Raw genomic sequence first — 26,256 nt, forward strand, 5'->3', positions numbered from 1 at the left:
ATAATCCGAGTGTTTCAATTCCTTCTGCTCCAGCCTGCCGAGTGCCTAAATCAAAGACTGTGAAGGGCGAAAATAAAATATGGTGCATCGAGTAGATGCACCTAATTAGGTGTAGCCTCCCGACTATATGGTTAGTTGAAAAACTAGACATGTAGTCAAGAACCGAGTGGTTTTACAGCCAAATAGCAAATTGTAAAGTTCGTATGGTATTCAATAAAATACCCAGCCGACTGCCTTTCAACTTGAATATATCAAGAAAAAATATGAAAAGGGCCCGAGCGATAAACACTCAAAAGGTCCACAAAAAGACACATTTGATAAAAATCCGAGTAAGAAACTCTTAAAATGATCCACCAAATATGATAAAGATCATGGTAATTAAGAAGTTTAATATCCTAGGCTATAACCCTTACCATAATCAAAATAAGCATATAACATGCCAAAAGAATGACTCTTAATAAACCAGTCATCTCAAATCAACCCAAACAGCTTTTGTAGCCTAATAAAGCTGACAAAAATAGTATAACACCTTTCTGTCGGGCACCTTTTTCATCTGCATCGTGGTAATTCCAAAGAATTATCAAACTGCATTAAAAAGGATTTTAACAGCGTCGGGTCACATCATTGTGAGCTCAAATTGCCAAAGCAAAAAGCGCCTAAGTCCCTAGGGATCACAACGGGCCACACTGATAACGATATTGGGCTGAAGTACTGTACAGGCCCAGGCCCATTAGTACTACCGATACCCTAACAAAACACCGAAGTCCAAGCGTCACTTCATCTTCCCCGCCGAAACTCTCGCCATTTCCCTACTTCTTGCTACAGTACAAAACCGCACCGACGAAGCTAGGGTTTATCAATCCACCCCAATCCACTCTCAAAAATCCACAAAACTTCTCCACGCGCCCACCGCACCGATTTCCCATTCCTCTCCAGCTATTTCTCAGACCGAATCAGCCTATTCGACTCACGTCCATGGCGGAAGAGAGAGAAAGTTTCGAGAGTCAGTGGGCGCCCTCCGATGTGACGGAGGAGAATCTGAAGGAAATGGTGGCGCACGGCATTCTTCCGGCGAAGGAAATCATCGGGTGGCGACCAGCGTTCGGGGAAGCATTCCCGACCCCCGACACACGCGAGGTCGTGGTATTTTCTCACTTCTTTTATGGCAGATTTTCCCTCCCAACTTCAAGATTCTTCCGAGGGATTCTGAACTTTTATGGAATTAGCCTGCATCATCTGAATCCAAACTCCATAGTGCATATTGCGAACTTCATTCATGCCTGCGAAGCCTTTCTGGGAATTAGGCCTCATTTTGCTTTATTCCGCCGCATCTTTTTCCTCAAGCCCCAGCCGAACAAGAGCAAACCATGCGTTGTTGGGGGCGCCGGCTTCCAACTCAGAGGAACACTGAGCCAGAAATATTTCTCTATGCCTTTCAAGACCTCAAACAAAGGGTGGCACGCAAATTGGTTTTACGTTCAAAACCCTGAGCCAGCTCTTCCCGAGTACTCTTGTCTCCCTCCGGTCTACCAGGACACATGGAACTCATTGCCTATGGGAGATGAGGCTGCTGAAGGAGTGGAGCTAATGGAGCGCATGATAAAGCTGAAGGAACAAGGCTTGCAAGGAGAGCAAATCACTCGGCACTTCATAAAAAGTCGGTTACTCCAATCAAAGAGAGATCCCGCACAGCTTTTGAGTTTGACGGCAAACATGATCCGAATCGTGAAGACCCAGATTCCCTTGATTTCAAGCTCATGAAGGAGAGAATGTATAAAATTTTCTCGAATGCAATTGTGGTCAGCTATTCGCACTTGCTGCCAGTGGTGCCGTACAACGCCTTCAACCCTCCTCCACCGGTAAGTATCGATCATCTCAACCTTTCTATAAAGCGTGCTTTTACCTTCTGCCAAATTGACGGAAAACTTGAAATATAGGAATTCGCTTTGATGAAATCTGACCCCCCCGATTGCTCAGCACCGCAGCCAGTCAGACTTCCGCAAGAGGAAACTAGCCTTGAGTGATGATGAAGGCGACAACGCTAAGAAAGCTAATGGCTAGGAAACAGCTGGAAAACAACCAAGGCAGGCTAATCCAAAGAAGAAAACATCTAGTCGTCCCATGCCGAAAATCCGAAAGTCTTCCAGGTACAAATCATTTGACGGTCTTCCTTGTACTGGCGCTCATTCATTAAAATCATACTGATAACATGATTCAAACCTGTAGGAAGCCATCTGACATAGATCCTTCTGGAAAAGACTCAGGCCGACTGGCATGGAAACAGGTTCTTCAAAAGAGACTGGGCCAACTGCAGGGAATCACCCGAGTGATGAACAGCCGGCGACCGACAATATAGATCCCAGCAGTGAGCCCCCGGCTGGGAGCCAATCAGCCGAAGCTGGGGTTGGTGCAAGTCAGGAGCTCCCGACTAGAAACCAGTCGGATACGGAGCAAAACAAGGACATCCCTGAAGTAGAAGCTCAAGCTGACAGCCCTCCTAAAAAAGATGTCAACGTCGATCCAGGGTCCAGCTCTCCTGCTAAAGTACAAGGGCCTACCCATCCCCGACCGGAAATAATCACAGGTAAATACGTCCTCCGAACTCAATTTGGTCCGACAGATTTTTCTTCAATTGCTTCATCTTTATTTATAAACTCCTAAGGCCCGATGATCGGCGATGAAGAAGAAATCCTGAGGATCCAGTCAGCTGAGGATTCACACCCACCCACTTTAATCAAGTGGTGGGACGATGATAAGCAACCTCAGGGAATCATAATAAACAGGCAAAAAGAAGATGAGGAAGTGTGCTTGCTGAAAAAGGCACTCAACCAAGCCACTCGCATTGTAAACGTAAGCTTCCCTATGCTCAGCTCCAACTATCCTGTTTTCCATTTTACTTAAACGCCAATAAATTCGCATTGCATAGAATCCATCTCAGGAACGAGGCGAAGACCGCAACTCTTGCAAAGTTAGTTCCTCATCTTGGAAGCTCGAGGCCACCAGAAACCAGTTGCACGAAATTAAGGAACTCGCCAGGAAAACTGAGCATGGTCTGAGAGATCGAGTTGCTGAGCTCCAAGAGTCCAACTTCGAACTAATCGGTTCATCAAAAGGTAAACATGATCCCCGTCTGACTTGCTTATGCTACCATCCTTGTCATATCGATTAATCAAAAAACAATACAGTGCAAGCTGCCAGGATTTCTGAATTAGAGAAGCAGGTCCAGAATCTGGAGAAGGGCAAAGCCGAATTGGCAAAGCAGAGAGACTCGGCTCTAAAAGACGTTGAAGGTACTGATGACTGATACCTCCTATCTTCGTGACCACTTGTTGATGTGAATTTATCTGTGCAGACGGCAAAGTCAAGTCCCAAGCCCAAATTGACGTCCTGGTTAACAAAATCAAGAGGCTTGAGGGAGCTTGAGATGAGGTTGCCAACGCTGTTGCACCACTCGTCCAAGCCATGTTTTATAATAACAATGGTCCGAGTTCGTTCGATGCTGCTGAAATCTTTGACAAGCTGAGAATTGCTCCAGATATTTATTTTAAGAACATCAAAGAGGCTGGAAGTATGGGAGCAAGCCTGGCGTTGGCGATGACCAAGTCCTTGTACTCGAAGATTGATATTGACGCCGTTGACGGCTTTGCAGACGGGACAAGTGAAGAAGCTGCTCTCGACCTCATCAATGACGCGCAGAAAGCCGCCGACAAGATAGCTGGTGACATAGTTGAAAGATTCCAGGACAACGACCTCCGGCCGGCTGGATCTAATAATTCTGATGATGAAAAAACTGACACTGATTGATGTTATATTGTAATAGTGATTCTGATTATGACGATGATGATGGAGGTACAATTTGTACAATACTGATGAATTTATGCTGTGCATGATATTTCAAACTTAGCTCCTGATTTCTTAAAAGTTTTCGTCAAACCTTGTTGAGCCTAAAACCCGCAAAAGTTGTTAAAAAACTTTCAGTCCTCATTGGCTAAGCCAGAAAATCAAACAGAGCAATGATAAATCAAGTAAGCAAATTGAATTAATAAAAATCATACTCCATTATTATAGTAGCCCCCAACTGATAACTCAAAGAAAGGCTTGATGTTAGCAGTTAAAGAGGAAAATACAAAAGTAATGCCTAAGCATAAAAACGACGAAGATGTTCAATATTCCAAGAGTTGTCGATACGAGTACCATCCTCACGTTTGAGTCGATAAGAACCTGGTCGAGTGACTTCAGATATGATAAATGGTCATTCCCACAAGGGAGATAACTTGTGCCGATCCCGTGTAGTCTGAATATTTCTCAGAACCAGGTCGCCGACTAAAAAAGCTCGTGAGCGGACATTGCGATTGTGATAACGGTGCAATCCTTGCAAATACCGAGCCGACTGAATTAAAACTGCTTCACGGGCTTCTTCCAGTCGGTTGATATCATCTACTCGGTCCTCTTCATAGCGCTCCTCATGGAAGTTCCGAAATCGTAGCGATTCAAATTCCAATTCACTCGGCAACATTGCTTCTGCTCCATAAACTAGGAAAAAAGGCGACTGTCCCGTAGCTTGACTAGGGGTGGTGCGCAAGGACCAAAGTACTGACGGCAGCTGTTCTACCCACTTGCCGGTGTAAGGACGCAGCCGGTCGAAGACTCGCGCTTTTATTCCTTGAAGTACCATGCCATTGGCGCGCTCGACTTGTCCATTACTCATGGGGTGTGCCACGGAGGCATAACAAATTTTAATGCCGAAGTCTTCACAAAAGTCTTTAAATACTCCACATGTGAATTGAGTGCCGTTGTCAGTAATGATACAATTTGGTACCCCAAACCGATGTACAATATTGATGAAGAAATCTCTAGCTTTGTCTGCGGTGATTGTAATGACCTGTTTAGCTTCAATCCACTTGGAAAATTTATCCACAGCTACAAAGAGATGAGTATAACCACCGACCGCCTTTTTGAATGGGCTGACCATATCAAGCCCCCAAACCGCGAACGGCCAAGACAGCGGGATGGTTTGCAACTCCTGAGCTGGTAAATGAGTTTGTCGGGCAAAGAATTGACAACCCTCACATGTTCGCACAATTTTGTCGGCGTCGGAGACAGCTGTGGGCCAAAAAAAACCTTGCCGATAAGCCTTGCCAACAATGGTTCGTGCAGCAGCGTGATTACCACAGATGCCTGAATGAATATCTTTTAGCAGTTGCCTTTCCTCTTCCAAAGATACACAGCGTTGCAAGATTCCTGATGGGCTTTTCTTGTACAACTCGGTCTCATGAATGACATAGAGTCTGCTGCGCCTGGAGATCTGCTCGGCTTCATTTTTATCTTGAGGGAGTTCTTGTTTGGTCAAAAATCTTATGAAAGGTTCTCTCCAGTCGGCTTCGATCATGCTTACGCCTTGAGTATCCATGGCTTCAATTGTTTCTTTTCTGGGCACGATTGGTTCGTGAAGATGTTCGACGAACACATCAGAAGGAGCTGCCTCCCGTTTTGAGCCAAAATTGGCCAGTCTGTCGGCTGCCTCATTATTGTGCCGAAGAACGTGGGTGAGCTCAAGTCCATCGAATTTGTCTTCTAACTTGCGTACTTCCTGTCGATAAGCAGTCATGTTATCATCAAGGCAGGACCACTCTTTCATGACTTCGTTAACAACCAACTGAGAATCTCCACGGACGATCAGACGCCGAATGCCCAAAGAGATCGCGATCCTCAATCCATGGAGCAGCGCCTCATATTCTGCTACGTTATGGGACGCAGAAAAATGTATCCACAATACGTAGCTCAATCTTTCTCCAGTCGGGGAGATTAAAACAACCCCAGCTCCAGTGCCTGAAAGCCTCTTCGACCCATCAAAATGCATGGTCCAATATTCCATCTTTTCCTCTGGCATGTCTTCTTGGCACTCGGTCCACTCGGCGACAAAGTCGGCTAAAGCTTGGAACTTGATCGAAATTCGCGGCTTGAAGGATATATCCAAGGACATCAATTCTAAGGCCCACTTTGCGATCCGTCCATTTGCTTCGCGGTTATGAAGTATATCCCCGAGTGGAAACGATGTGACCACCGTGACCGAGTGACCTTAAAAGTAGTGAGATAATTTCCTGACGGTAATTAAGACTCCATATAATAACTTTTGAACCTGAGGATATCTTGTCTTGGAGTCGGCCAAAACCTCGCTAACGAAGTAGATTGGTCGTTGGACTTTTTGAACATGGCCGTCTTCTTCACGCTCAACAACCAGGACCGTGCTCACAACTTGAGAAGTCGCCGACACGTATAACAACAGTGGCTCTTGCGGATGTGGTGAAGCCAGAACTGGAGGAGTAGTGAGAAGTTTCTTAAAGTCTTCAAAGGCTTTTTGTGCTTCGGGTCCCCACTGGAAATTGTCAGTTTTCTTCAGCAGCTTGAAAAAGGGCATCCCCCGCTCGCCGAGTCGTGAAACGAACCGGCTGAGCGCCGCCATGCAACCAGTCAGCTTTTGGACATCTTTCTGGGAGCTCGGCGGTTTCATATTGAGGATGGCGTTGATTTTCTCCGGGTTGGCCTGTATGCCTCTATGAGACACCATAAATCCAAGTAGCTTCCCTGACGGTACTCCGAAGATGCACTTTTCAGGGTTTAGTTTCATCCTGAAAGCGCGGATGCTTGCAAAGGTTTCTTCTAAATCCGCAATTAGAACATCCTTCTGCTTGGTCTTGACGACTACATCATCAACATAAGCTTCAACATCGCGGCCGATCTGAGCTGAAAAACATCTCTGAATCATGCGTTGATAGGTTGCTCCTGCGTTCTTCAATCCAAAGGGCATGGTGATGTAGCAGTAGGCCCCAAAAAACTGAGGTCTTCAAGCAGTTGGATTCGTTTAGTCGGATCTGATGATATCCCGAGTAGCAATCCAAAAAACTAAGTAGCTCACAGCTGGCCGTTAAATCAACTACCTGGTCAATGCGAGGTAAACCAAAAGGATCTTGAGGGCAAGACTTGTTGAGGTCGGTGTAATCGACACACATGCGCCATTGCCCGGTCTTCTTCCAAACTAGAATTGGGTTAGCCAGCCAGTCGGGATGGAGGACTTCTTTGATGAAGCCCGCTGCTAACAGCTTGGTTAATTCCTCTTTGATCGCGTCCTTCCTATCCTGTGCAAAACGGCAGAGTCGTTGTTTGATGGGTTTGGCATCTTCCTTGACATGTAAAGAGTGCTCAATCACCTCTCTGGCAATACCAGGCATATCAGATGGTTTCCACGCAAAGATATCTTTATTATTCTGGAGAAAGGTGATGAGCGCGCTTTCCTATTTACAATCTAACTGAGCGCCTATTACAGCAGTTTTGGTAGGATCGGAGGGATCTAGTGGAATCTTCTTAGTCTTGGCGTCACTTTCTTGAGTCTTCGACATCTTGGTCGCAGGCACTTCTCCTTCGTTTGCCACGGTCGCAGCCAGTCGGATCTCTTCTCGGGCGAATGTGATCTCGCGGGTCTGAGCCATCTCGCAACTTTCTTTATCACATGTGACGGCTTGCTTGATGTTGCTCCGTAGGGATATGACTCCTCGAGGACCAGGCATCTTCATCATCATGTAGGTGTAGTGTGGGACAGCCATGAATTTGGCTAGGGCTGGTCGTCCGAGTATAGCATGATACGCTGTCTCGAAGTCAGCAACTTTGAAACAAACGTTTTCTGTGCGGAAATTGTCCCAAGTACCGAAAGTAACCGGAAGAGTGATCTGGCCGAGTGGTGTAGCAGATAATCCTGGGATGACGCCGTGAAAGGGTGCATTACTTGGCTTTAATTCCGTACGAGGGATCTGCATATCGTCCAGGGTCTTGGCGAAAAGGATGTTGAGTGCGCTGCCACCATCGATGAGAGTTCTTCAGAGCTTGACGTTGCGAACCACTAGGTCTAGTACCAAGGGGTACTGCCCCGGGTGGACCACTCGGTCGGGATGATCCGAGCGATCGAACTTAATTGCTATCTCTGACCACCGAAGGTATTGGGGCGTGTTGGGCTGAACTGCGTTGATCTCCCGTTCGGTTAGCTTCTGCTTTCTCTTAGATTCATAGGCCAGGGGTCCGCTGAAGATGTGATTAAGTTCCTTGCGATGGTCCTGAAAACCAGTCGGGGGATCGTCTTCATTATCTTTCTTCTTTGATGTGCCTTGATCTCCGTCCGAAGGCTTACGTGCGTTCTTGGCGTATTGCTCTGCAAATTGTTTGTAGACGAAGCAGTCTTTGGCCGCATGGTTGGAGTTGGGATGATGCGGACATTGGGAGTTCATTATCTTGTCGAAGGTGTTGACGCGGGAACGTTGTCGGGAAGATGGAGTAGTTGTCGCCACAAGTTCTTCGGGCTTACGCTTGCGATCCTTGTGATTGTTACTTCCACTCCCTCCCGCAGCCGGCGTGTCTTTCTTCGGCTTCCAAGTGGTGCCCGACTGTTTGGACGCAGTAATAGTATCTTCGGCTTTGGCATACTCATTGGCTTTTTCAAACATCTGCTTAACCGTCTTGGGAGGTTTGCGTCCGAACTTGCCGACTAGGTCCTCGTGGCGAATGCCTTTAGTAAAGGCGGCGATGATGACGTCATCGGTGATGTCGGAGATCTTGTTGCGTTGCTTGGAGAAGCGTCGGATGTAATCTCGAAGGGACTCTCAGGACTTCTAAATGATGTTGTAGAGATCAAAGTGTGTACCAGGGCGTTCAAAAGTGCCTTCGAAGTTGGCGATGAAGTGGTCGCGTAGTTCTGCCCATGATCCAATTGTGCCGCGGGGTAGCCCGTAAAGCCAGGACCGGGCAGAATCTGCTAAGGCCACAGGCAGATAATTTGCCATAGCTTTGCTGTCTCCTCCTGCTGCGCGGATTGCGAGACCATAGACAGTGAGCCAAGACTCAGGGTTGGTGGTGCCGTCATACTTCTCGATTCCAGTCGGCTTAAAGCTGGCTGGCCAGTCCACTCGACGCAGATCATTTGTGAAGGCAGCAACTCCGTCCATATCGTCGTCGTAGCGGTCTAGTGAATAATGGGGAGCATGGCCTCTTGCTGCGCGGCGCTGGTTGATGGTGTCGCGAAGATCGACGGGGCGCCTTCGATGTGGGGAGTGTAGTCGTTCAACTCGACGCTCCCTATGTCGTTCGGGAGGCGAGCGAACAGATCGCTCGTCATGTCCCCTACTCCTGTGACTGGATCCGGCGCCGGCGATGCTGAGGCTTGGCTGGTGATAGTCTTGAGATCGAAGAGGAGGGACTCGGCTTCCAGTCGGGGTGCGGGTACTTGCAGAGTTGGCTGGAACCGAGGCAGCGATCATGGTCTTCGTCTGGTTCAAGATGTTGACGACATGATCGGCCTAATTGAGCACGTCTTCCTTGAGGAGGGTGTCAAGGAGGGTGATTGCTGCAACCGCGTTCTGTTGGGGGGTGCGGAAAACCGCTGTTCCATCAACGTCTTGTTGCCCGATGAGTTCTCTCGCTCGTCGCCCAGATTCCAAGGCGCGCTGCCGTCGATCTTCAGCCTCCTTTGCAATCCGTTCACTATCTTGTTGCTCACGTTGTAGTCGTTCTCACTCTTGTCGTTGTCGTTCTTCTTCCAGTCAGCGACGTTCAATTTCTTGTCGTGTGCGCTCTTCCTCCACTTCTCGGGCTCGGCGCTGTTCCTCCGTTTAGTTGTCAGCCATGAATACGCCGAAAAAGAGGGGCGTGTAGTTATCCTCATAGCTATCGTCGAAGTCGTCGATGTTGCCGTGGTCGTAGTGGTAGCCGAAGTCGTGGTAGTCGAGGATCTAGGTTGGTCGTGAACTGACGCTAGGGGAGCTGAGGTAACCATCCAATTCTTCCGTCGAGACTGTCCCAAGAGGTTGGAGTATAACGCCAACCTCCCTGGAGCTAGATTGGATCGGGGCCGAAGCCGGATCTCGCCTAGATCTTCGGGTGGGAGATGCCTTGGTGGTGAAGACAGCGGCCAGATCATCAGGAAGTCTCATCAGAATTGAGGGATAGGACTCATCATCTTGATCTGGTCGCGTTGGAGTAGATTGGATCTCGTCCGAGTGGTTTGAGACCAACTCGGGAGAGATGATCTTGGAGTAGACCTCGGCAGAGTTCGGGATACTGAACGGCGCGGGGACCTGGTCTCTTCCCGACTGGTTCGAATCCGAGTCAAGGAGAGAGATCTTGCCGAAGTCGTTGGTGATGAAGTCGAGGCTGCCGAACCGGAACGCCTGCCCGGGGGGAAGGCGAAGTCGTCGATGCCGGAGACGGAACCCATCGCACTAGTCGGCAAAAACTTGACGCTTCCCCTACCTGGCGCGCCAACTGTCGAAACAAGATTTCGGCAATACTAAAAGGGGGTGGCTATCAAGCTAGGAAAGTGGATGGGTTTGAAGACAAGGAATTTTATACAGGTTTAGGCCTTCTTATTCAAGAAGTAATACCCTACTCCTGTCCGGGGATGATTCCGCCGAGTGTATTATTGATTGTATATTCTGGGAAAAAGAAGTCGTCCCGAAAGGAACCTGGACCCCTCCTTATATAGGGGAAGGGGTCCGTATTACAAAATACAGTCCATATCCCTAACAGAATATGCGATTATAGATAAAATACAATCGTAACCGACTAGGATCTCGGGTATTTCCTTGACATACAAGTTAGAAACTAACCCGAGTCCTCATAAAGATATTCTATCAATATTTGGTACCACATACCCAACTAAACTAAAACTGCCGTGTAGATATGGGTTATCCATAATCTCCACAATATTTCTTTCAATAAATTTATCTTTCTGGGTGACTTAGAAGAGCTTTTTCACACCCCACTTCCTGAGCAAGGTATAGACCAATGGCAAATTCTGTCAAATCACATTCAGTCAACATTTCCCAATGGGAATCCTGATCAATGGAATTATGTGTGGAACCCAAATGTCTACAAATCCAAAAAGATGTATGATCTCTTCTTTTCGCATATCCATCCAGACATACCTCTCACCCTTATTTGGAAAAGCAAAGGCACAATGAAGATAAAGGTATTTTTATGGCTTCTCCTGATGGACAGATTAAACACCAAAGACATACTTCAGAGAAAGCATTTCAACACTCAGGGAGGGACCACTTGTAACATCTGCAACCTGACCATCACAAAAGACTACATCCATTTATTCTTCTCATGTTCTTTTGCCCAACAATGTTGGAACTATATTGGGATAAATTGGGATCTGTCACTAGACTTTATGAATATGATCATGACGGCAAGAAGGCTTTTCCCTCAACCTTTCTTTATGGAAGTATTAAGAATTGGATGCTGGCATATTTGGAACAGAATGTGCCTATCAGATTTTCAACAATGTGCCTATCAATTTCAGTAAATGGAAAGTGGACTTTAAAGAAGATTTTACTCGGCATATGCACAGAGTAAAAGTATCAGATAAACCCAGTTGGCAATCATGGATTAACATCATCAGCTAATTGTCTTGTTTTCTCATTTCTCTTCTCTTTATTTTCTTTCTCTTTTCTTTCTCCCTTGTGTATATTCTTCCTTTGTACATTATGTTCCTTTTTTTATATTAATATAGCATAGTAGGAGCCTCTCCTGCTGTTTAAACCGTCAAAAAAGATAAAACCAATCTGAATTGTAGATATGTCACGTCCTAAAAATCGCTTAAATTAATAATGCATATTTTAAATCAATTTTAGAAATTATTTCAAAAGCCTACAAGTTAAACTATAATAATCTAGGGAAAATTTCAACATAAAATTGAGCTAGATAAAATTTCATTAAATACTTTGCTTGTTTATCTATTTTCTAGATTTTTCTGGGAATTATTTGAGCAAGGGAAGTATTTTTAATAAATGAAATATCATTTCACAAATTATTTTAATTAAAAAAGTTTTAAAAACCCTCCCCTAAGCCGTTGGGCCGAATTAGGCCGAACATCCTCTCTCCCCGCGCGCGGCCGAGCGGCCCACGCCGGCCCATCCTGAGCCGCTGCCCCGCCCCCCCTCTCACAAGTCACCGACATGTGGGGCCCACATGTCGGATTCACCCCCAACCTCCAGCCGGCCGGCCGAGCAAGCCGAGCCCGAGCCGCTGCCTCTCTCCGCCAAATTCGCCCAAACCATTCGCGTTCGAGTCCGATTGGTTGAGGGGTTTTTATCCCCTTGTTGTCCTCTATCTTATCCCCCAAAAATCGGAGCTAATTGCTTCGTGATTTATCCGAATCAAACTCGTTTTCGAGTTTATCTCTCCAAAACTAAACCTAGATTTTCCCAGCTCGATTTCTCTCGGTTGGAGTCCGATCTCTCCAATCCAAGGCTATAAATAGCAACCCCTAGTCGTCCTCTTCCGTTTGCCTCTTGTCCCACGCGAAACAGTCGATCGTAGCGCCGCCACCGCGCCGCCCTAGCCGCCGCCGCCGCCGGCCGTCGTTCAGCCGCCTCGCACCGTCGCCGGTCGCCGGAACGCCGTCGCCGTCGCCGACCCGAGCCGCGCCGCCGTTAGAGCTCACCGCCGGCCGCTGTTCATTGTCGTCCGTCGTGTTTGCTAGTACCGGTGTGTTCGCGTCGTCGTTCTCTACGCGTAAGTGATGTAGCAACGGGGGTTCCCGATCTTTCGATGAGAGGAGGATAAACTTCGATTTGGGGAAGGATACGACGTTGGCGGTCCGACTACAACTACCACAGGGGTGCTGCGCCTTAGCAACCGGTACACCGACTCCACGTTGTTGCTGTTCTTGCCGTGCCAAGAACAACCTTGAACCTGCAAGCAATCGAAGAACAAGCAAGAACAAGTTGACAAGGAAACAGCTCACGGCACTTGTCAAATGATGAAATTTAAACAAACCAAAATGGGGTTCTGAATACAAGTATCCGGGTGGTCTAGCCGACACACGCGAGTACAAGGAAGTAGCTGCAGCTAAACTTACATCAAAACAAAACCCAAAGTGCAAAATGGTGGCTGCTAGGAGTTTATATAGGTGGAGGAATGACCAGGAGAGGAGGTGGGAGCAAACCCTAGGTTTTGTGGACCCCTAATGGGCTGTAATGATACAAGGCCCAAGCCCAAGTTTCTGATGTAAAGAACTATTTTCGTCATTCTGAGCAGCCTGGGTCAAACTTGATGGTGAGGCCACACATAGCTGAAGGTAGACGACGAGATCTTTCCAACAAGTACTCATTTGCCCCGTTTGCCCTCCGGAGTGAAGAGCATTGACTTCATCAAATCAGCGCTGCTAGTGCTGCTTGCGATTTGGTTCCTCTCCCATATTCCTAACAACAAGTAGATCACAACAACCATTTAGTAGCACCCAATTCTGAGAAGAACTTGTATGATTAGCTAGGAATGACTTTACCTGATAATTAAGTTCACGAGCTAGAGCTCTAGTCATTGGTCCTTGCTGTGCAATAGGCGTGGTTGTATCGTTGGAAGGGATGTCCTCATCATCCTCCCCTTCTTGCATTTGAGTCGTCCTCGACTCTAACTCATCTTCTTCTCCCAAATATGGCTTTAAATCTGCAATGTTAAACGTGGGGCTAACCCCAAAATCGGCAGGTAGCTCAAGCTTGTATGCATTGTCATTAATCTTTTGTAGCACTTTGAAAGGACCATCAGCTCTAGGTAGCAACTTAGATTTTCTCAAATTAGGGAACCTATCCTTTCTCAAATGCAACCAAACCAAATCACCAGGTTCAAAAGCAACATGTTTCTTTCCTTTGCTCCCAGCAAGTTTATACTTAATATTCATGCGCTCTATGTTCTCCTTAGTGGTCTCATGCAGTTTTAACATCAATTCAGCCCGATATTTTGCATCAAAGTTCACTCTCTCTGAAGTTGGGAGGGGCAAAAGATCAATTGGAGCACGGGGTAGAAGGCCATAAACAATCTCAAAAGGGCACTTCTTAGTAGTAGAATGTTGTGAACGATTATAAGCAAACTCAACATGAGGCAAACATTCTTCCCACATTTTAATATTCTTTTTCAAAACAGCCCTAAGCATTGTAGATAATGTTCTATTCACCACCTCAGTTTGTCCATCAGTTTGGGGGTGACATGTAGTAGAAAATAAAAAGTTTAGTCCCCAACTTAGCCCACAATGTTCTCCAAAAATGACTAAGGAATTTTGTATCGCGATCAGAAACTATGGTGTTTGGCACTCCATGCAAGCGAACAATCTCACGAAAGAACAAATCAGCAACATGTGTAGCATCTTCACTCTTATGACAAGGTATGAAATGCGCCATCTTAGAAAATCTATCTACAACAACAAAGATACTGTCCCTCCCCTTCTTTGTTCTAGGCAGCCCTAAAACAAAGTCCATAGAAATATCCTCCCAAGGCACACTAGGAACAGGCAAAGGCATATACAAACCATGAGGGTTAAGGCGTGACTTAGCTTTTTGGCATATTGTGCAGCGAGCAACGAACCTCTCCACGTCTCTCCTCATCTTAGGCCAAAAGAAATGATCAGCAAGGATATCCTCCGTCTTCTTCACACCAAGGTGTCCCATCAGCCCTCCACCATGCACTTCCTGCAATAATAGCATACGCACGGAGCTAGCTGGAATGCATAACTTATTAGCTCTAAACACAAACCCATTGGTGAGAACGAATTTGTTCCAAGTCCTTCCCTCCTTGCAATTCAACAACACATCTTTAAAATCATCATCGTGCGCATATTGCTCTTTTATTGTTTCTAAGCCAAAAATTTTGAAGTCAAGTTGGGATAGCATTGCGTAACGTCTAGACAAAGCATCAGCAATGACATTTTCTTTTCCCTTCTTATGTTTGATGACATATGGAAAAGATTCAATAAATTCAACCCATTTAGCATGCCTACGGTTAAGTTTTGCTTGACTTCGAATTTGTTTCAAAGATTCATGATCAGAGTGTATAACAAATTCTTTGGGCCATAAATAATGCTGCCATGTTTCCAATGTTCGCACTAGAGCAAACAATTCCTTATCATAAGTAGAATAATTCAAACTAGGCCCACTCAATTCTCGCTGAAATATGCTACAGGTTTGCCTTCTTGTAACAACACACCACCCAATCCAATCCCACTAGCATCACATTCAAGCTCAAAAGTTTTGTTGAAATCAGGAAGTTGGAGTAAAGGAGCGTGTGTTAACCTATCTTTCAAAGTGTCGAATGCATTCCTTTGTGCTGCAGCCCAAGTGAATGTGACATTTCTCTTGGTAAGCTCATGTAATGGGGCTGCAATGGTGCTAAAATCCTTCACAAAGCGGCGGTAGAACCCAGCAAGTCCTAGAAAGCTTCTCACTTGTGTGATCGTTGTTGGAACCGGCCAGCTATGTATGGCTTCAACCTTGGCTTGATCTACTTCAATTCCCTGCGGAGTCACAACATAGCCAAGAAAAGAGACTCGATCTGTGCAAAATGTGCACTTCTCAAGGTTACCAAATAAACGTGCATCTCGTAGAGCATCAAAAACAGCACGCAAATGACCATGATGATCCTCTATTGATCTGCTATATATGAGAATGTCATCAAAATATACCACCACAAATCTGCCAATGAAAGCACGTAAAACTTCATTCATTAATCTCATGAAAGTACTGGGTGCATTAGTGAGACCAAAGGGCATGACTAACCACTCATATAGGCCGAATTTAGTTTTAAAAGCTGTTTTCCATTCATCTCCTAAGTTCATGCGAATCTGGTGGTAACCACTACGCAAATCAATTTTAGAGAACACAAGTGAACCACTCAATTCATCAAGCATATCATCTAGCCTAGGGATAGGATGACGATATCTGATTGTGATGTTGTTAATTGCTCTACAATCCACACACATGCGCCGTGAGCCATCTTTCTTAGGAACTAAAAGCACGGGGACAGAACAAGGACTAAGAGACTCACGTACATACCCCTTGTCGAGTAACTCTTGCACTTGACGCTGAATCTCCTTTGTTTCCTCCGGGTTGGTCCTGTATGGCGCACGGTTTGGCAGAGAGGCCCCAGGAATGAGGTCAATTTGGTGCTCAATCCCTCGAATTGGTGGCAGCCCCGGTGGAACCTCCTTTGGGAAAATATCAGCATACTCCTGCAAAAGGTTAGTGACCGGAGGAGGCAAAGAAATAGGAGTATCCTCAATTGGAAATAAGGTTTCTTTGCAAACCAAAGCATAGCAAACAACAGTGTCAGTGTCAACTTCATCCAAATCTGATTTTGTTGCAATGAAACAAGATCCCTTCAGCTTAATCTCATTTTTATTATTTTGAACAGAGTTGGTGGGTTTCTTCTTATGCTTCTCAAGTTCATTAGCCGCAATAAGATGCTCACTCCTAGTATGCTCCTGATTTTTTTGTTTGCTAGCTCTAGCAAGTTCATCCTTTAAAATAACTTCAGGAGACATAGGATGTAACACAAGTTTTTTTCCATTATGCACAAAGGAGTATTGATTGGATTTGCCAAAGTGTAAAGAATCTTTATCAAACTGCCATGGCCTACCTAATAACATAGAACATGCTTGCATAGGCACAACATCACAGTTGATTGAATCATGATAAGAACCAATGGCAAAATGTACTCTTACCAATCGTGTTACCTTTACCTTGCCGCTGCTATTAAGCCATTGAATATAGTAGGGCTGCGGATGTGGCTGTGTGCTCAATGCAAGTTTCTCCACCATTTCAGCACTAGCCAAATTATTGCAGCTTCCTCCATCTATGATCACGCGGCAAGAGCGTTCCTTGATCACACACTTGGTTTGAAACAAGGTGTGGCGCTGATTCTGTTCAGCCCTTTCCATTTGTGCGCTTAGCACTCGCTGCACCACGAGGCTCTCATAGTGCTCTGCAGCTTCAGCCCTAATGAGTTCCTCATCTTGGTGGGGCGCGTCACCTTCCCCTGCATTGTTAGTTGCAAGCAAAGCATAGGTTTCTTCATCTAAATCATTAGCGGAGGAGTACCCACCATCAGCTCTCACGATCATTACACGAGTGCTTGGGCAGTCCTTGCGCACTTGACCATAGCCCTTGCAGCGTAGGCACTGAATATCTCTTGTCCTTCCTGATGAAGCTACTGATGATGAGCTCTTGGAAGGTGTAGCAGCAACCCCTCTTGTTGGTTCACTCGGGCATGGTGTAGAGTTTGTTGTAGAGGGACGCAGCTTGTTGCTTGAGGACGATGGTGCTGCTGCTCGAGTTGACGGTGCAGCAGCGTTGGAAGATGATGAACCCTGAGTTCCTCTCGACACTCAAGGCTGTTGTTGGCCCGATCTTTCGGTGAGTTGAGATAACTACGATTTGGGAGAAACGTTGACGATCCGACTACAACCGTACGAGACGTTGTGTTGCGCCTTAGCGATCGATACACCTCTCCGTGGGTTGTTGATCTTGCCGGTGCAGATCAACCCTATTCCTGCAAGCAAATCGAAGAAACAAGCAAGAACAAGATAAAAGCAATCTGATATTGCAAATAGGAATTTAATACAAATGATAAGTTGGGGTTCCGAAGAACAAGCAGACGGACGGTCTAGCCGACACGCGCGCTGCAAGCAAGTAGCAATGGCTAAACTTCAATCTATCAAAACCCCCAGAAACCCTGAAGGGGTACCTAACTACTTATAGAGGTGGGAGGACGACCAAGAGGGTCCAAGGGTCGTGCTCCACCAGATTGGGGCGCACCCCACATGGGCCCCACATGGGCCAGGGTCCCAAACAAAGTTACAAGCCCATTGGCCCAATACAGGAGACGCAGCACCTTGCTTTTGTGATTGCGGCCAAACGAGATAGATTTCCGAGATGAGGCTGGATCCGTTGGAAGGAGGACTTCGAGAGCTTTCCATCAAGTACTCACGGGCCCAAAACGGAGCACGTATGTAGATTTGGCGGCCGTTTGAAGTCAGCAATGTAACACGTGGCCGAATCAGATTGCAGCACATGAAGGACTTGATCTTGATGTCTTCTTGTTGATTCATGATGTGAGCAATGGTCGTATCCATAGTAGCCATGGTCACATCATCCTCCCCTTCTTCACAGAAAACCGTCCTCGGTTTTTCCATATGGTGCTCTTCGCGCAGTCCACTGAAAACAACCTGTTTCTTGCAATCAAAACAAGACAAACTCGAGACAATATGATTAGCAGTAACATGTCTCTCTAGCTTGCATATTTTATCCGGAACTACAAGATGTTCTAAATCTGAACAAATGTAAACTCTATGCACCAAAAATATTCCTCTATCATTATATTCGCCAAAGATATGAAAAATAGCATTAGTTGGACATGGCAAATCAGATTTAGCAAATAATTTCTCCTTCAAATTATCGAGCTCACCAAAATCATCAAACTGAAAATAGCCCAAAGTATTTAAAGAAGATAGCAATTCGCGTTCCTCTACTTCATTAGCAATGTGAACAACATGCTTAGAATCAGCACACAAAGAAATAGTAGAACTAACATGTTCATTCACTAGTTGTGGCATGGATATAAGTGAAACATTATCACACAACTCTTCTTTATCACAAGGAACAGCAAGTAAATCAACTTGTGACAAAGGCAACTCAGTAATTGATTCCACTAATGGTTGCTCTACTATAGCATGAAAAGTGGACAAGTGTAGCTCACCTTGAGAATACTCACCTTCATTTCTCTCAGCACCATTTAATTTACCTTGCGAACTTTCTTCAGATAATGTAGCTGCATCAGCCTTCTCCTCATTCGCGAGTGATGGAAGTGACATCTCAAACATATCGTTCTTCTCATTTTGGAGACTTTTCTGAACTTCCTGCAAAACATCAGTGATAGGAGGCACAAGCATATCTTGTTGCTCCATTGGATTCTCCAAAATTTTGCGCTCAACAATGCAAGCAAGCATGAACAATTGGCCTATATGATTATATGTCACATTAACAAGCCCAGCCTGAATATTGAAATTAAGCCCTCTGAAAAATCTAGTCATTGTGTTCTCATTAGATTCTTGTAAACCACTATAAGTGATACAAATTTTAAAATCATAAAAGTACTCCCTAACAGTTTTGTCACCTTGTTTTAGATGTTCCCATTTCTCAAGGAGAGCACGTCTATAGTATGAAAACACAAATCTTTTTCTCATCAGTATTTTGCATTCATCCCAAGTTTCAAGCTTATTCCCCACAGTATGCCACCAAAAAGATGCAGAACCGGTACACTTATTACTAGCAGCCTTAATCATTTGAGCATTAGAAAAATCATACTCATCAAATTGTTTTTCTACTGCTAGCTCCCAATTAATGTATGCAGCGGAATCATACTTTCCATCATAGACTGGTAACTTACATGCAACTTGTGCAAAATTATAGTCATGTACCTCATATGCATCACGTGAAGAAGTCGTCATATCTCGTCGAAGGTGTAGATGTTGACGTTGAGCATGACCATCTTGTTTCCCCTTGCGCAATCCTGCCATGGTTAGCAGCAAACAAGAAACATACACAAGAATATACACGCTCCTATCAACTACTAGGTACTGGCAGCTCAAATCTCACACACACTCAAGCTTTTAACCAAGCTCTTACAAGATCTTACCAATGCAAGTGGAATGGTGATGTACACCGACTCAACCAAGCACCCCAATAGAGGTTGGATATATCGATGCCTCGGCAAACACTTGCTGTACGGCTGCAATCAAATCTGTGGAGCTCTGGGTAGGCTTAAATATGTAGCAAAGGAATAGCAAATGCTCAAATCAGAGAACGCAAAGTTGAATAATTGTTCAAAGTCAAGTACCGTGCTGGTCCTAGGCTAGAACGTACTAGAGACGCGAGCCTAGACACAAACGGTACCACAAAATAGCACCAGAAACAACTCAAGCACACTCTGATGTATGAAGTTCAGCTCAAACAAAACAATATTTTCTCTTTTCTTTCTTTCTTCTTTCTTCTTTTCTTTTTTTTTTTCCTTTTCTTTTCTGATTTTTTTTGGTGCGGCTTTTTTTTTCTTTTATTTTTTGCACCTTTCTGCCTTTTTTTTTCTCACTTTTTTTTCTTATTTTTTTTAACAAAAACTGACTCAAGGACCTTAATGTAAGATTACAGGGACTCAAACATAAATATAAAATTTATAGGGACTCAAATGTAAAAGTCTAAACCCAAAATTAAAATTATACAAAAAATGGAATGCTGAATTTATGCCGGTTCCGTTTTTCCAAACAGATCTCGAAACCGACACCAAACAAAAATTTGCCAAGGTGTTTGACACAACTCGGAACGGTGGAAGAGAGGGAGGGAGTCGGACTCGGCCAAAGGGGCGAGTGGGACTCGGCCAGGAGGTGGAGTGGATGGCAGCCGAATTTGGTGTATGGGATAAAAAGGAAACTGATTTTTAACCAATCCAATCTACTATATCTTTCCAAAACAAACTTGACTACTTCCAAAATCAGATATGGTAATTCACCTTCCTCCTCTCGTGCACGACACAGGCACGGCCAAAATAAACACACACAAGGATCGGCAAACTCTAGATGCAACTCAAGAACTCCAAAACTAACCGACAGAAACTTCTGAAAACTACAAAAATAGAACCGTGGCAGCGAGCCGATTCCGTTTTCGTAGGTCCCGACAACAACAGAGACACGGTGGCAGCGACGACTGTGGTACAAAACGTGACCAGAACTCGAAACTCTAAACGAACTAGACGCTAAGACCAGCAACACGACGTGACAATGCAACACAAAATTCAACAAAGCAAAAACTGAAAAGAACAATGCAATGGCACAATATGGCTAGGTAAATGATACGAATTTTTTTTGTATGGCTATTTTCTGGTTATAGGAAGATAAAAACTCACCGAGCAACGAAAGCTCTGATACCACCTGATGAACCCTGAGTTCCTCTCGACACTCAAGGCTGTTGTTGGCCCGATCTTTCGGTGAGTTGAGATAACTACGATTTGGGAGAAACGTTGACGATCCGACTACAACCGTACGAGACGTTGTGTTGCGCCTTAGCGATCGATACACCTCTCCGTGGGTTGTTGATCTTGCCGGTGCAGATCAACCCTATTCCTGCAAGCAAATCGAAGAAACAAGCAAGAACAAGATAAAAGCAATCTGATATTGCAAATAGGAATTTAATACAAATGATAAGTTGGGGTTCCGAAGAACAAGCAGACGGACGGTCTAGCCGACACGCGCGCTGCAAGCAAGTAGCAATGGCTAAACTTCAATCTATCAAAACCCCCAGAAACCCTGAAGGGGTACCTAACTACTTATAGAGGTGGGAGGACGACCAAGAGGGTCCAAGGGTCGTGCTCCACCAGATTGGGGCGCACCCCACATGGGCCCCACATGGGCCAGGGTCCCAAACAAAGTTACAAGCCCATTGGCCCAATACAGGAGACGCAGCACCTTGCTTTTGTGATTGCGGCCAAACGAGATAGATTTCCGAGATGAGGCTGGATCCGTTGGAAGGAGGACTTCGAGAGCTTTCCATCAAGTACTCACGGGCCCAAAACGGAGCACGTATGTAGATTTGGCGGCCGTTTGAAGTCAGCAATGTAACACGTGGCCGAATCAGATTGCAGCACATGAAGGACTTGATCTTGATGTCTTCTTGTTGATTCATGATGTGAGCAATGGTCGTATCCATAGTAGCCATGGTCACATCAGAAGATGTCCAAGAGCTAGCACAACCTGCAGAAATGTTAGTCTTGAAGCTAGCTCTTCGTCCCTGTACTTCCCTTTCAGCTTTACAAGCAAGATGAAACAAACGATTAATTGAATTATATTCTTTGTAGGCTAGAATGTCCAGAATTTCTCGGTTCAGCCCACCCATGAATCTAGCCATACCAGCATCATCATTTTCTACCAATCCACAACGAAGCATTCCTGTTTGCAAAGCTTGATAATATTCCTCTACAGATTTGTTTCCCTGTCTAAGTTGTTGCAATTTGTGCAGCAAATCACGTGCATGATATGAAGGAACAAATCTAGCTCGCATGACTCTTTTCATTGCATCCCAGGTTTGGGGAGTGTTATTTGGATTGGAACGAACAAATTCACTCCACCAAATGGATGCAAAATCAGTGAACTCACTAGTAGCAGCCCTAACACGTTTATTCTCAGGAAAATCATGGCAAGCAAATTTCTGATCAATGGCTAACTCCCAAGTAAGATATGCATCAGGGTCATATTTTCCATCAAAGCAAGGAATGGTAAACTTGATCTTGCCTAAAGAATCATCATTATCACGTACCTCCCGCCGTGGTGGAGCGCCCATGCCATGGCGCTGCCGGCACTGTTGTCTTTGTGGACGACCAAGTACCTCCTCATCATGCTCAGTGTCAGCAGCGTACTCCAGTTCTTCCCTTGCTGCGATGCTGCTATTAGCATCATGGCCATTGTGGTTGCGCCTAGCCGATCCATCATGACCATCTTGGCCCATTCTCTCCAACGTATTCAAGATACCTGCAAGAGAAGTGTTCACAGCCACAAGGGACCTCTCCAATGAGGAAAGCTTGGAGTTGGTGTCAATTTGAGCAGCCTCCAATTGACCAAGGCGATCATTGGCGACCCTAACATCCTCATCAAGGCCTTCAGCATGCTCCCTCACTTGGCGCTCAAAATGTTGTATGATGCCCCTCGTACGTGGTGAATGTTGAGGGTGCTCCCCCGATCCTCCTGTCATGGTTAATGGGAAGAAACAATTCACAAGAAATATGTCCTATCAACTATTGGAGCTAGGTGTTGTCCATCTCCACTTCTACCAAACTTGTGCAAACGAGTTCTTACATGTTCTTACTTTGTTATGTAAAAGGCGTTGGCAAACAGCAAGAACAGCAACAACGGTTAGTAGTACCGGAGCCGACAACAAGCACGATCTTGTGATATAGTAGATAAAAATTTGTGGAGCTATAGGTGGCTACAAGTAATATCAAGGTACAGCTAGAACCACATTAATCAAAGCAAGTTGAATAATCATTCAACGATGGTATTGTGCTGGTCCTAGGCAAAACCCTTTAGAGACGCGAGCCTAGTCACAAGCGTAGCCACTCAAAATAGCACGAAAATAACACAAACAAAACAGCAACAACAACAACTTCCTCTCTTCCCTTCCTTTTTTTTTCTTCTCTTCACTTCTGATTTTTTTTTCTTTCTTTTTTTTTGTTTTCTTTCTTTTTTTTTTTGTACAGCAAGCTCAAAGCTTCAGCCAACAAGTCAAAACAAGCCTTAGCAAAATAACCTTTTCTCAAACATTTTCGAAATTTCACAAGCTTCAGCCAACAAATCAAAACAAGAAGTAATGATGGGTTGGTTGGCTAGTTACATGATTCAGCCAACAAGTCAAAAGTGAGAGCACTTAAATGCTTTCTTGGGAAGGGCTGATTCACTTCAAAAAGTTGCAAAAGGGTTGGCTGTTGGTGAAGGCAGCAATAAATGCATTTGGGGGTGGCTGATGTGGTGATGAGGGTGCTGCTGGTTGTGGTGGACGAAATTTGGTGGGGTTGGAGGTGGATTTCGTGGTGAATATGGTGGTGATGGTGGCAGCGGGATGAAGATAAATGAAGTGATGGTGCAAGTGTTTGCGGTGACGAAATCGTGAGCAGAACTCGAAACTCTAAAGGAGTAAACTACTAGAACCAGCAACTCAACCAATCGATGCAATCGAAAACTCAGCAAGCAAAGACTAAGTAGAACAGCAAAGGCTCAACATGTTTTGGTGATTTCGGGTCTGACCTATTTTAGTGGTTTTTCTTTTGGGCTGTAGGTAAAAACAAAGAAGTGATAAAATCTCTCACCGAGCAACTTGAGCTCTAATACCACTTGATGTAGCAACGGGGGTTCCCGATCTTTCGATGAGAGGAGGATAAACTTCGATTTGGGGAAGGATACGACGTTGGCGGTCCGACTACAACTACCACAGGGGTGCTGCGCCTTAGCAACCGGTACACCGACTCCACGTTGTTGCTGTTCTTGCCGTGCCAAGAACAACCTTGAACCTGCAAGCAATCGAAGAACAAGCAAGAATAAGTTGACAAGGAAACAGCTCACGGCACTTATCAAATGATGAAACTTAAACAAACCAAAATGGGGTTCTGAATACAAGTATCCGGGTGGTCTAGCCGACACACGCGAGTACAAGGAAGTAGCTGCAGCTAAACTTACATCAAAACAAAACCCAAAGTGCAAAATGGTGGCTGCTAGGAGTTTATATAGGTGGAGGAATGACTAGGAGAGGAGGTGGGAGCAAACCCTAGGTTTTGTGGACCCCTAATGGGCTGTAATGATACAAGGCCCAAGCCCAAGTTTCTGATGTAAAGAACTATTTTCGTCATTCTGAGCAGCCTGGGTCAAACTTGATGGTGAGGTCACACATAGCTGAAAGTAGACGACGAGATCTTTCCAACAAGTACTCATTTGCCCCGTTTGCCCTCCGGAGTGAAGAGCATTGACTTCATAAAATCAGCGCTGCTAGTGCTGCTTGCGATTTTGTTCCTCTCCCATATTCCTAACAACAAGTAGATCACAACAACCATTTAGTAGCACCCAATTCTGAGAAGAACTTGTATGATTAGCTAGGAATGACTTTACCTGATAATTAAGTTCACGAGCTCGAGCTCTAGTCATTGGTCCTTGCTGTGCAATAGGCGTGGTTGTATCGTTGGAAGGGATGTCCTCATCAGTAGGTGCCCTCCAATAGCTCGGCCGAGCCCCCTAGCACCGGTGGTTGTGCCGCCCAAGCAATGGTCGGCGATGATGACGTCATCATGACGTCATAATTCCTTTTCTTTTAGTTTTTCTTTATTAGATGCAAATCAATTAAACTTCGGAAATTCATAACTAATTCATCATAACTCCGATTCGAGTGGTTCAAGTTGCTAAATTTTTCTAAAATCGAGATCTACATGTTAAAAATATCCACATGTACTGTTTATGCTTGTTTTTGTACTGTTTTGTTGATTTTGTCTATTTGCTTTAGTTTCCGACGTTCCCGAGGAAAGCGCTTTCGTTGAGGAAGGTTTAGAAGTGTTTGCGGAAGCTCAAGGCAGGTCACACAGATCCTAAATGACCCTTTGAGCATGTTGAACCCATTTAAAGCTAATGTTTTATTTCAACTTATGCATTATTTTCGAATGTCATCGGGTGTTGAGCCTTTCCCAATTAAATAATGGCCGAAGATGACTTTATTTTCCTATGGGTTATAATTTGATTAGCTTGGACCTTATGTATTGGATTGGTTCAGCTAGATGCTATATGTATAATTGCTTAGCCATGCTTAGAAACATTAGCTCATTAATGGGATGAATCATACTACATTATTAATTATTGTTATATTTAATGGTAGCTCACGATGGTTAATCGTGTTATGTTAATTAATTGATAATAAAAACCTGATTAAAAGTGGGTTGTGAGCATATGGTTTTGATGGTTGTGCTCATGACAATTAAGGACCGGTTCGCGAGCTACTGTTGTGAAACATTTACCGTGCCAACCACAAGCCAGCGTTGGCAACGGCTTTATCTTTTGTATAGCATGATTCATTATGGTGTGCCAGACAATGAAGCGGCGAGAAGTCCGTGGGGGTCGCTGGGGAGTCCATTGCCTCTGGTTTTGAGGAGGAGATTATGATCCAGGAACGGTGCATTGTGGTGAGTTGTGTTGTGCGAGGGTTATTGTCACAGTTCCATTCCGAGGTAGCATGGTGGTGCTGAGGCGCATGGTGACATGTTGTGGGATTGCGTCTTGTGGGTACAGTGGTACACCTCTGATCAGAGTAAAATTATTCGAATAGCCGTGCCCGCGGTTATGGGTGAGTTAAACAATCGTGATTAGTCTCACAGTATTCATTAATGATGATTAATTTGACTCCTGGTTTGGAATGGTATATTCCTGGATTGGAAGTTTGATTTGTACAACCGGGGTTGGTTGTTCAGATGAGGTTGGGCCTATGCAACACGGATGTGTTGTATGGTGTTTATTTAATACTGCTTAATTATTCAACTGTTTCACTATTCTTTTAAATATTTATTAAGTGCTGTTTATGCAAATGAGCTTTATTATGCCATCCTTGGTTACCCTGTGCACTTGCATATTTGCTGTGTGGCTTGTTGAGTATGTCATATGCTCATTCTTGCAATATTCATTCTTCAGAGGAGGAGTACTTCAGTGAAGGTGATGATCTGGAGGACTAGGCTTGGTCCGGGTTAAGTTGCCTGTGGAGTTGAGTCGCCATAGCTGTTCCGTAGTTTGCTTTTATTTTCCGCTATGTAGAATTTTATTCTTTGAGAGGAACTATCTACCTCTGTAATGATTTAAAATTTTGCGAATATTAATTA

General features: G+C 44.9%; 1 protein-coding gene across 1 annotated transcript; it reads right to left on the minus strand.

The window, feature by feature from the left end:
- Positions 1–17,396: 17,396 nt before the first annotated feature.
- LOC112939704 (uncharacterized) lies at positions 17,397–23,661 on the minus strand. Its single transcript, XM_026027263.2, has 2 exons — positions 19,292–23,661; positions 17,397–18,730 (listed from the first exon to the last, which is right to left on the minus strand). Exon 1 carries the CDS (start codon positions 22,605–22,607, stop codon positions 21,186–21,188), a length of 1,422 nt encoding a protein of 473 aa, XP_025883048.2. The 5' UTR covers positions 22,608–23,661; the 3' UTR covers positions 17,397–18,730; positions 19,292–21,185.
- Positions 23,662–26,256: the final 2,595 nt, after the last annotated feature.

This window comes from Oryza sativa, chromosome 7, assembly GCF_034140825.1.
Source record: "Oryza sativa Japonica Group chromosome 7, ASM3414082v1".
In the NCBI taxonomy this organism is placed as follows: Eukaryota; Viridiplantae; Streptophyta; class Magnoliopsida; order Poales; family Poaceae; genus Oryza; species Oryza sativa.

Bases quoted from the DNA above. Each gene is read 5' to 3' on its own strand.
- LOC112939704 (XM_026027263.2), bottom strand. From the start codon at position 22,607: ATGACAGGAGGATCGGGGGAGCACCCTCAACATTCACCACGTACGAGG.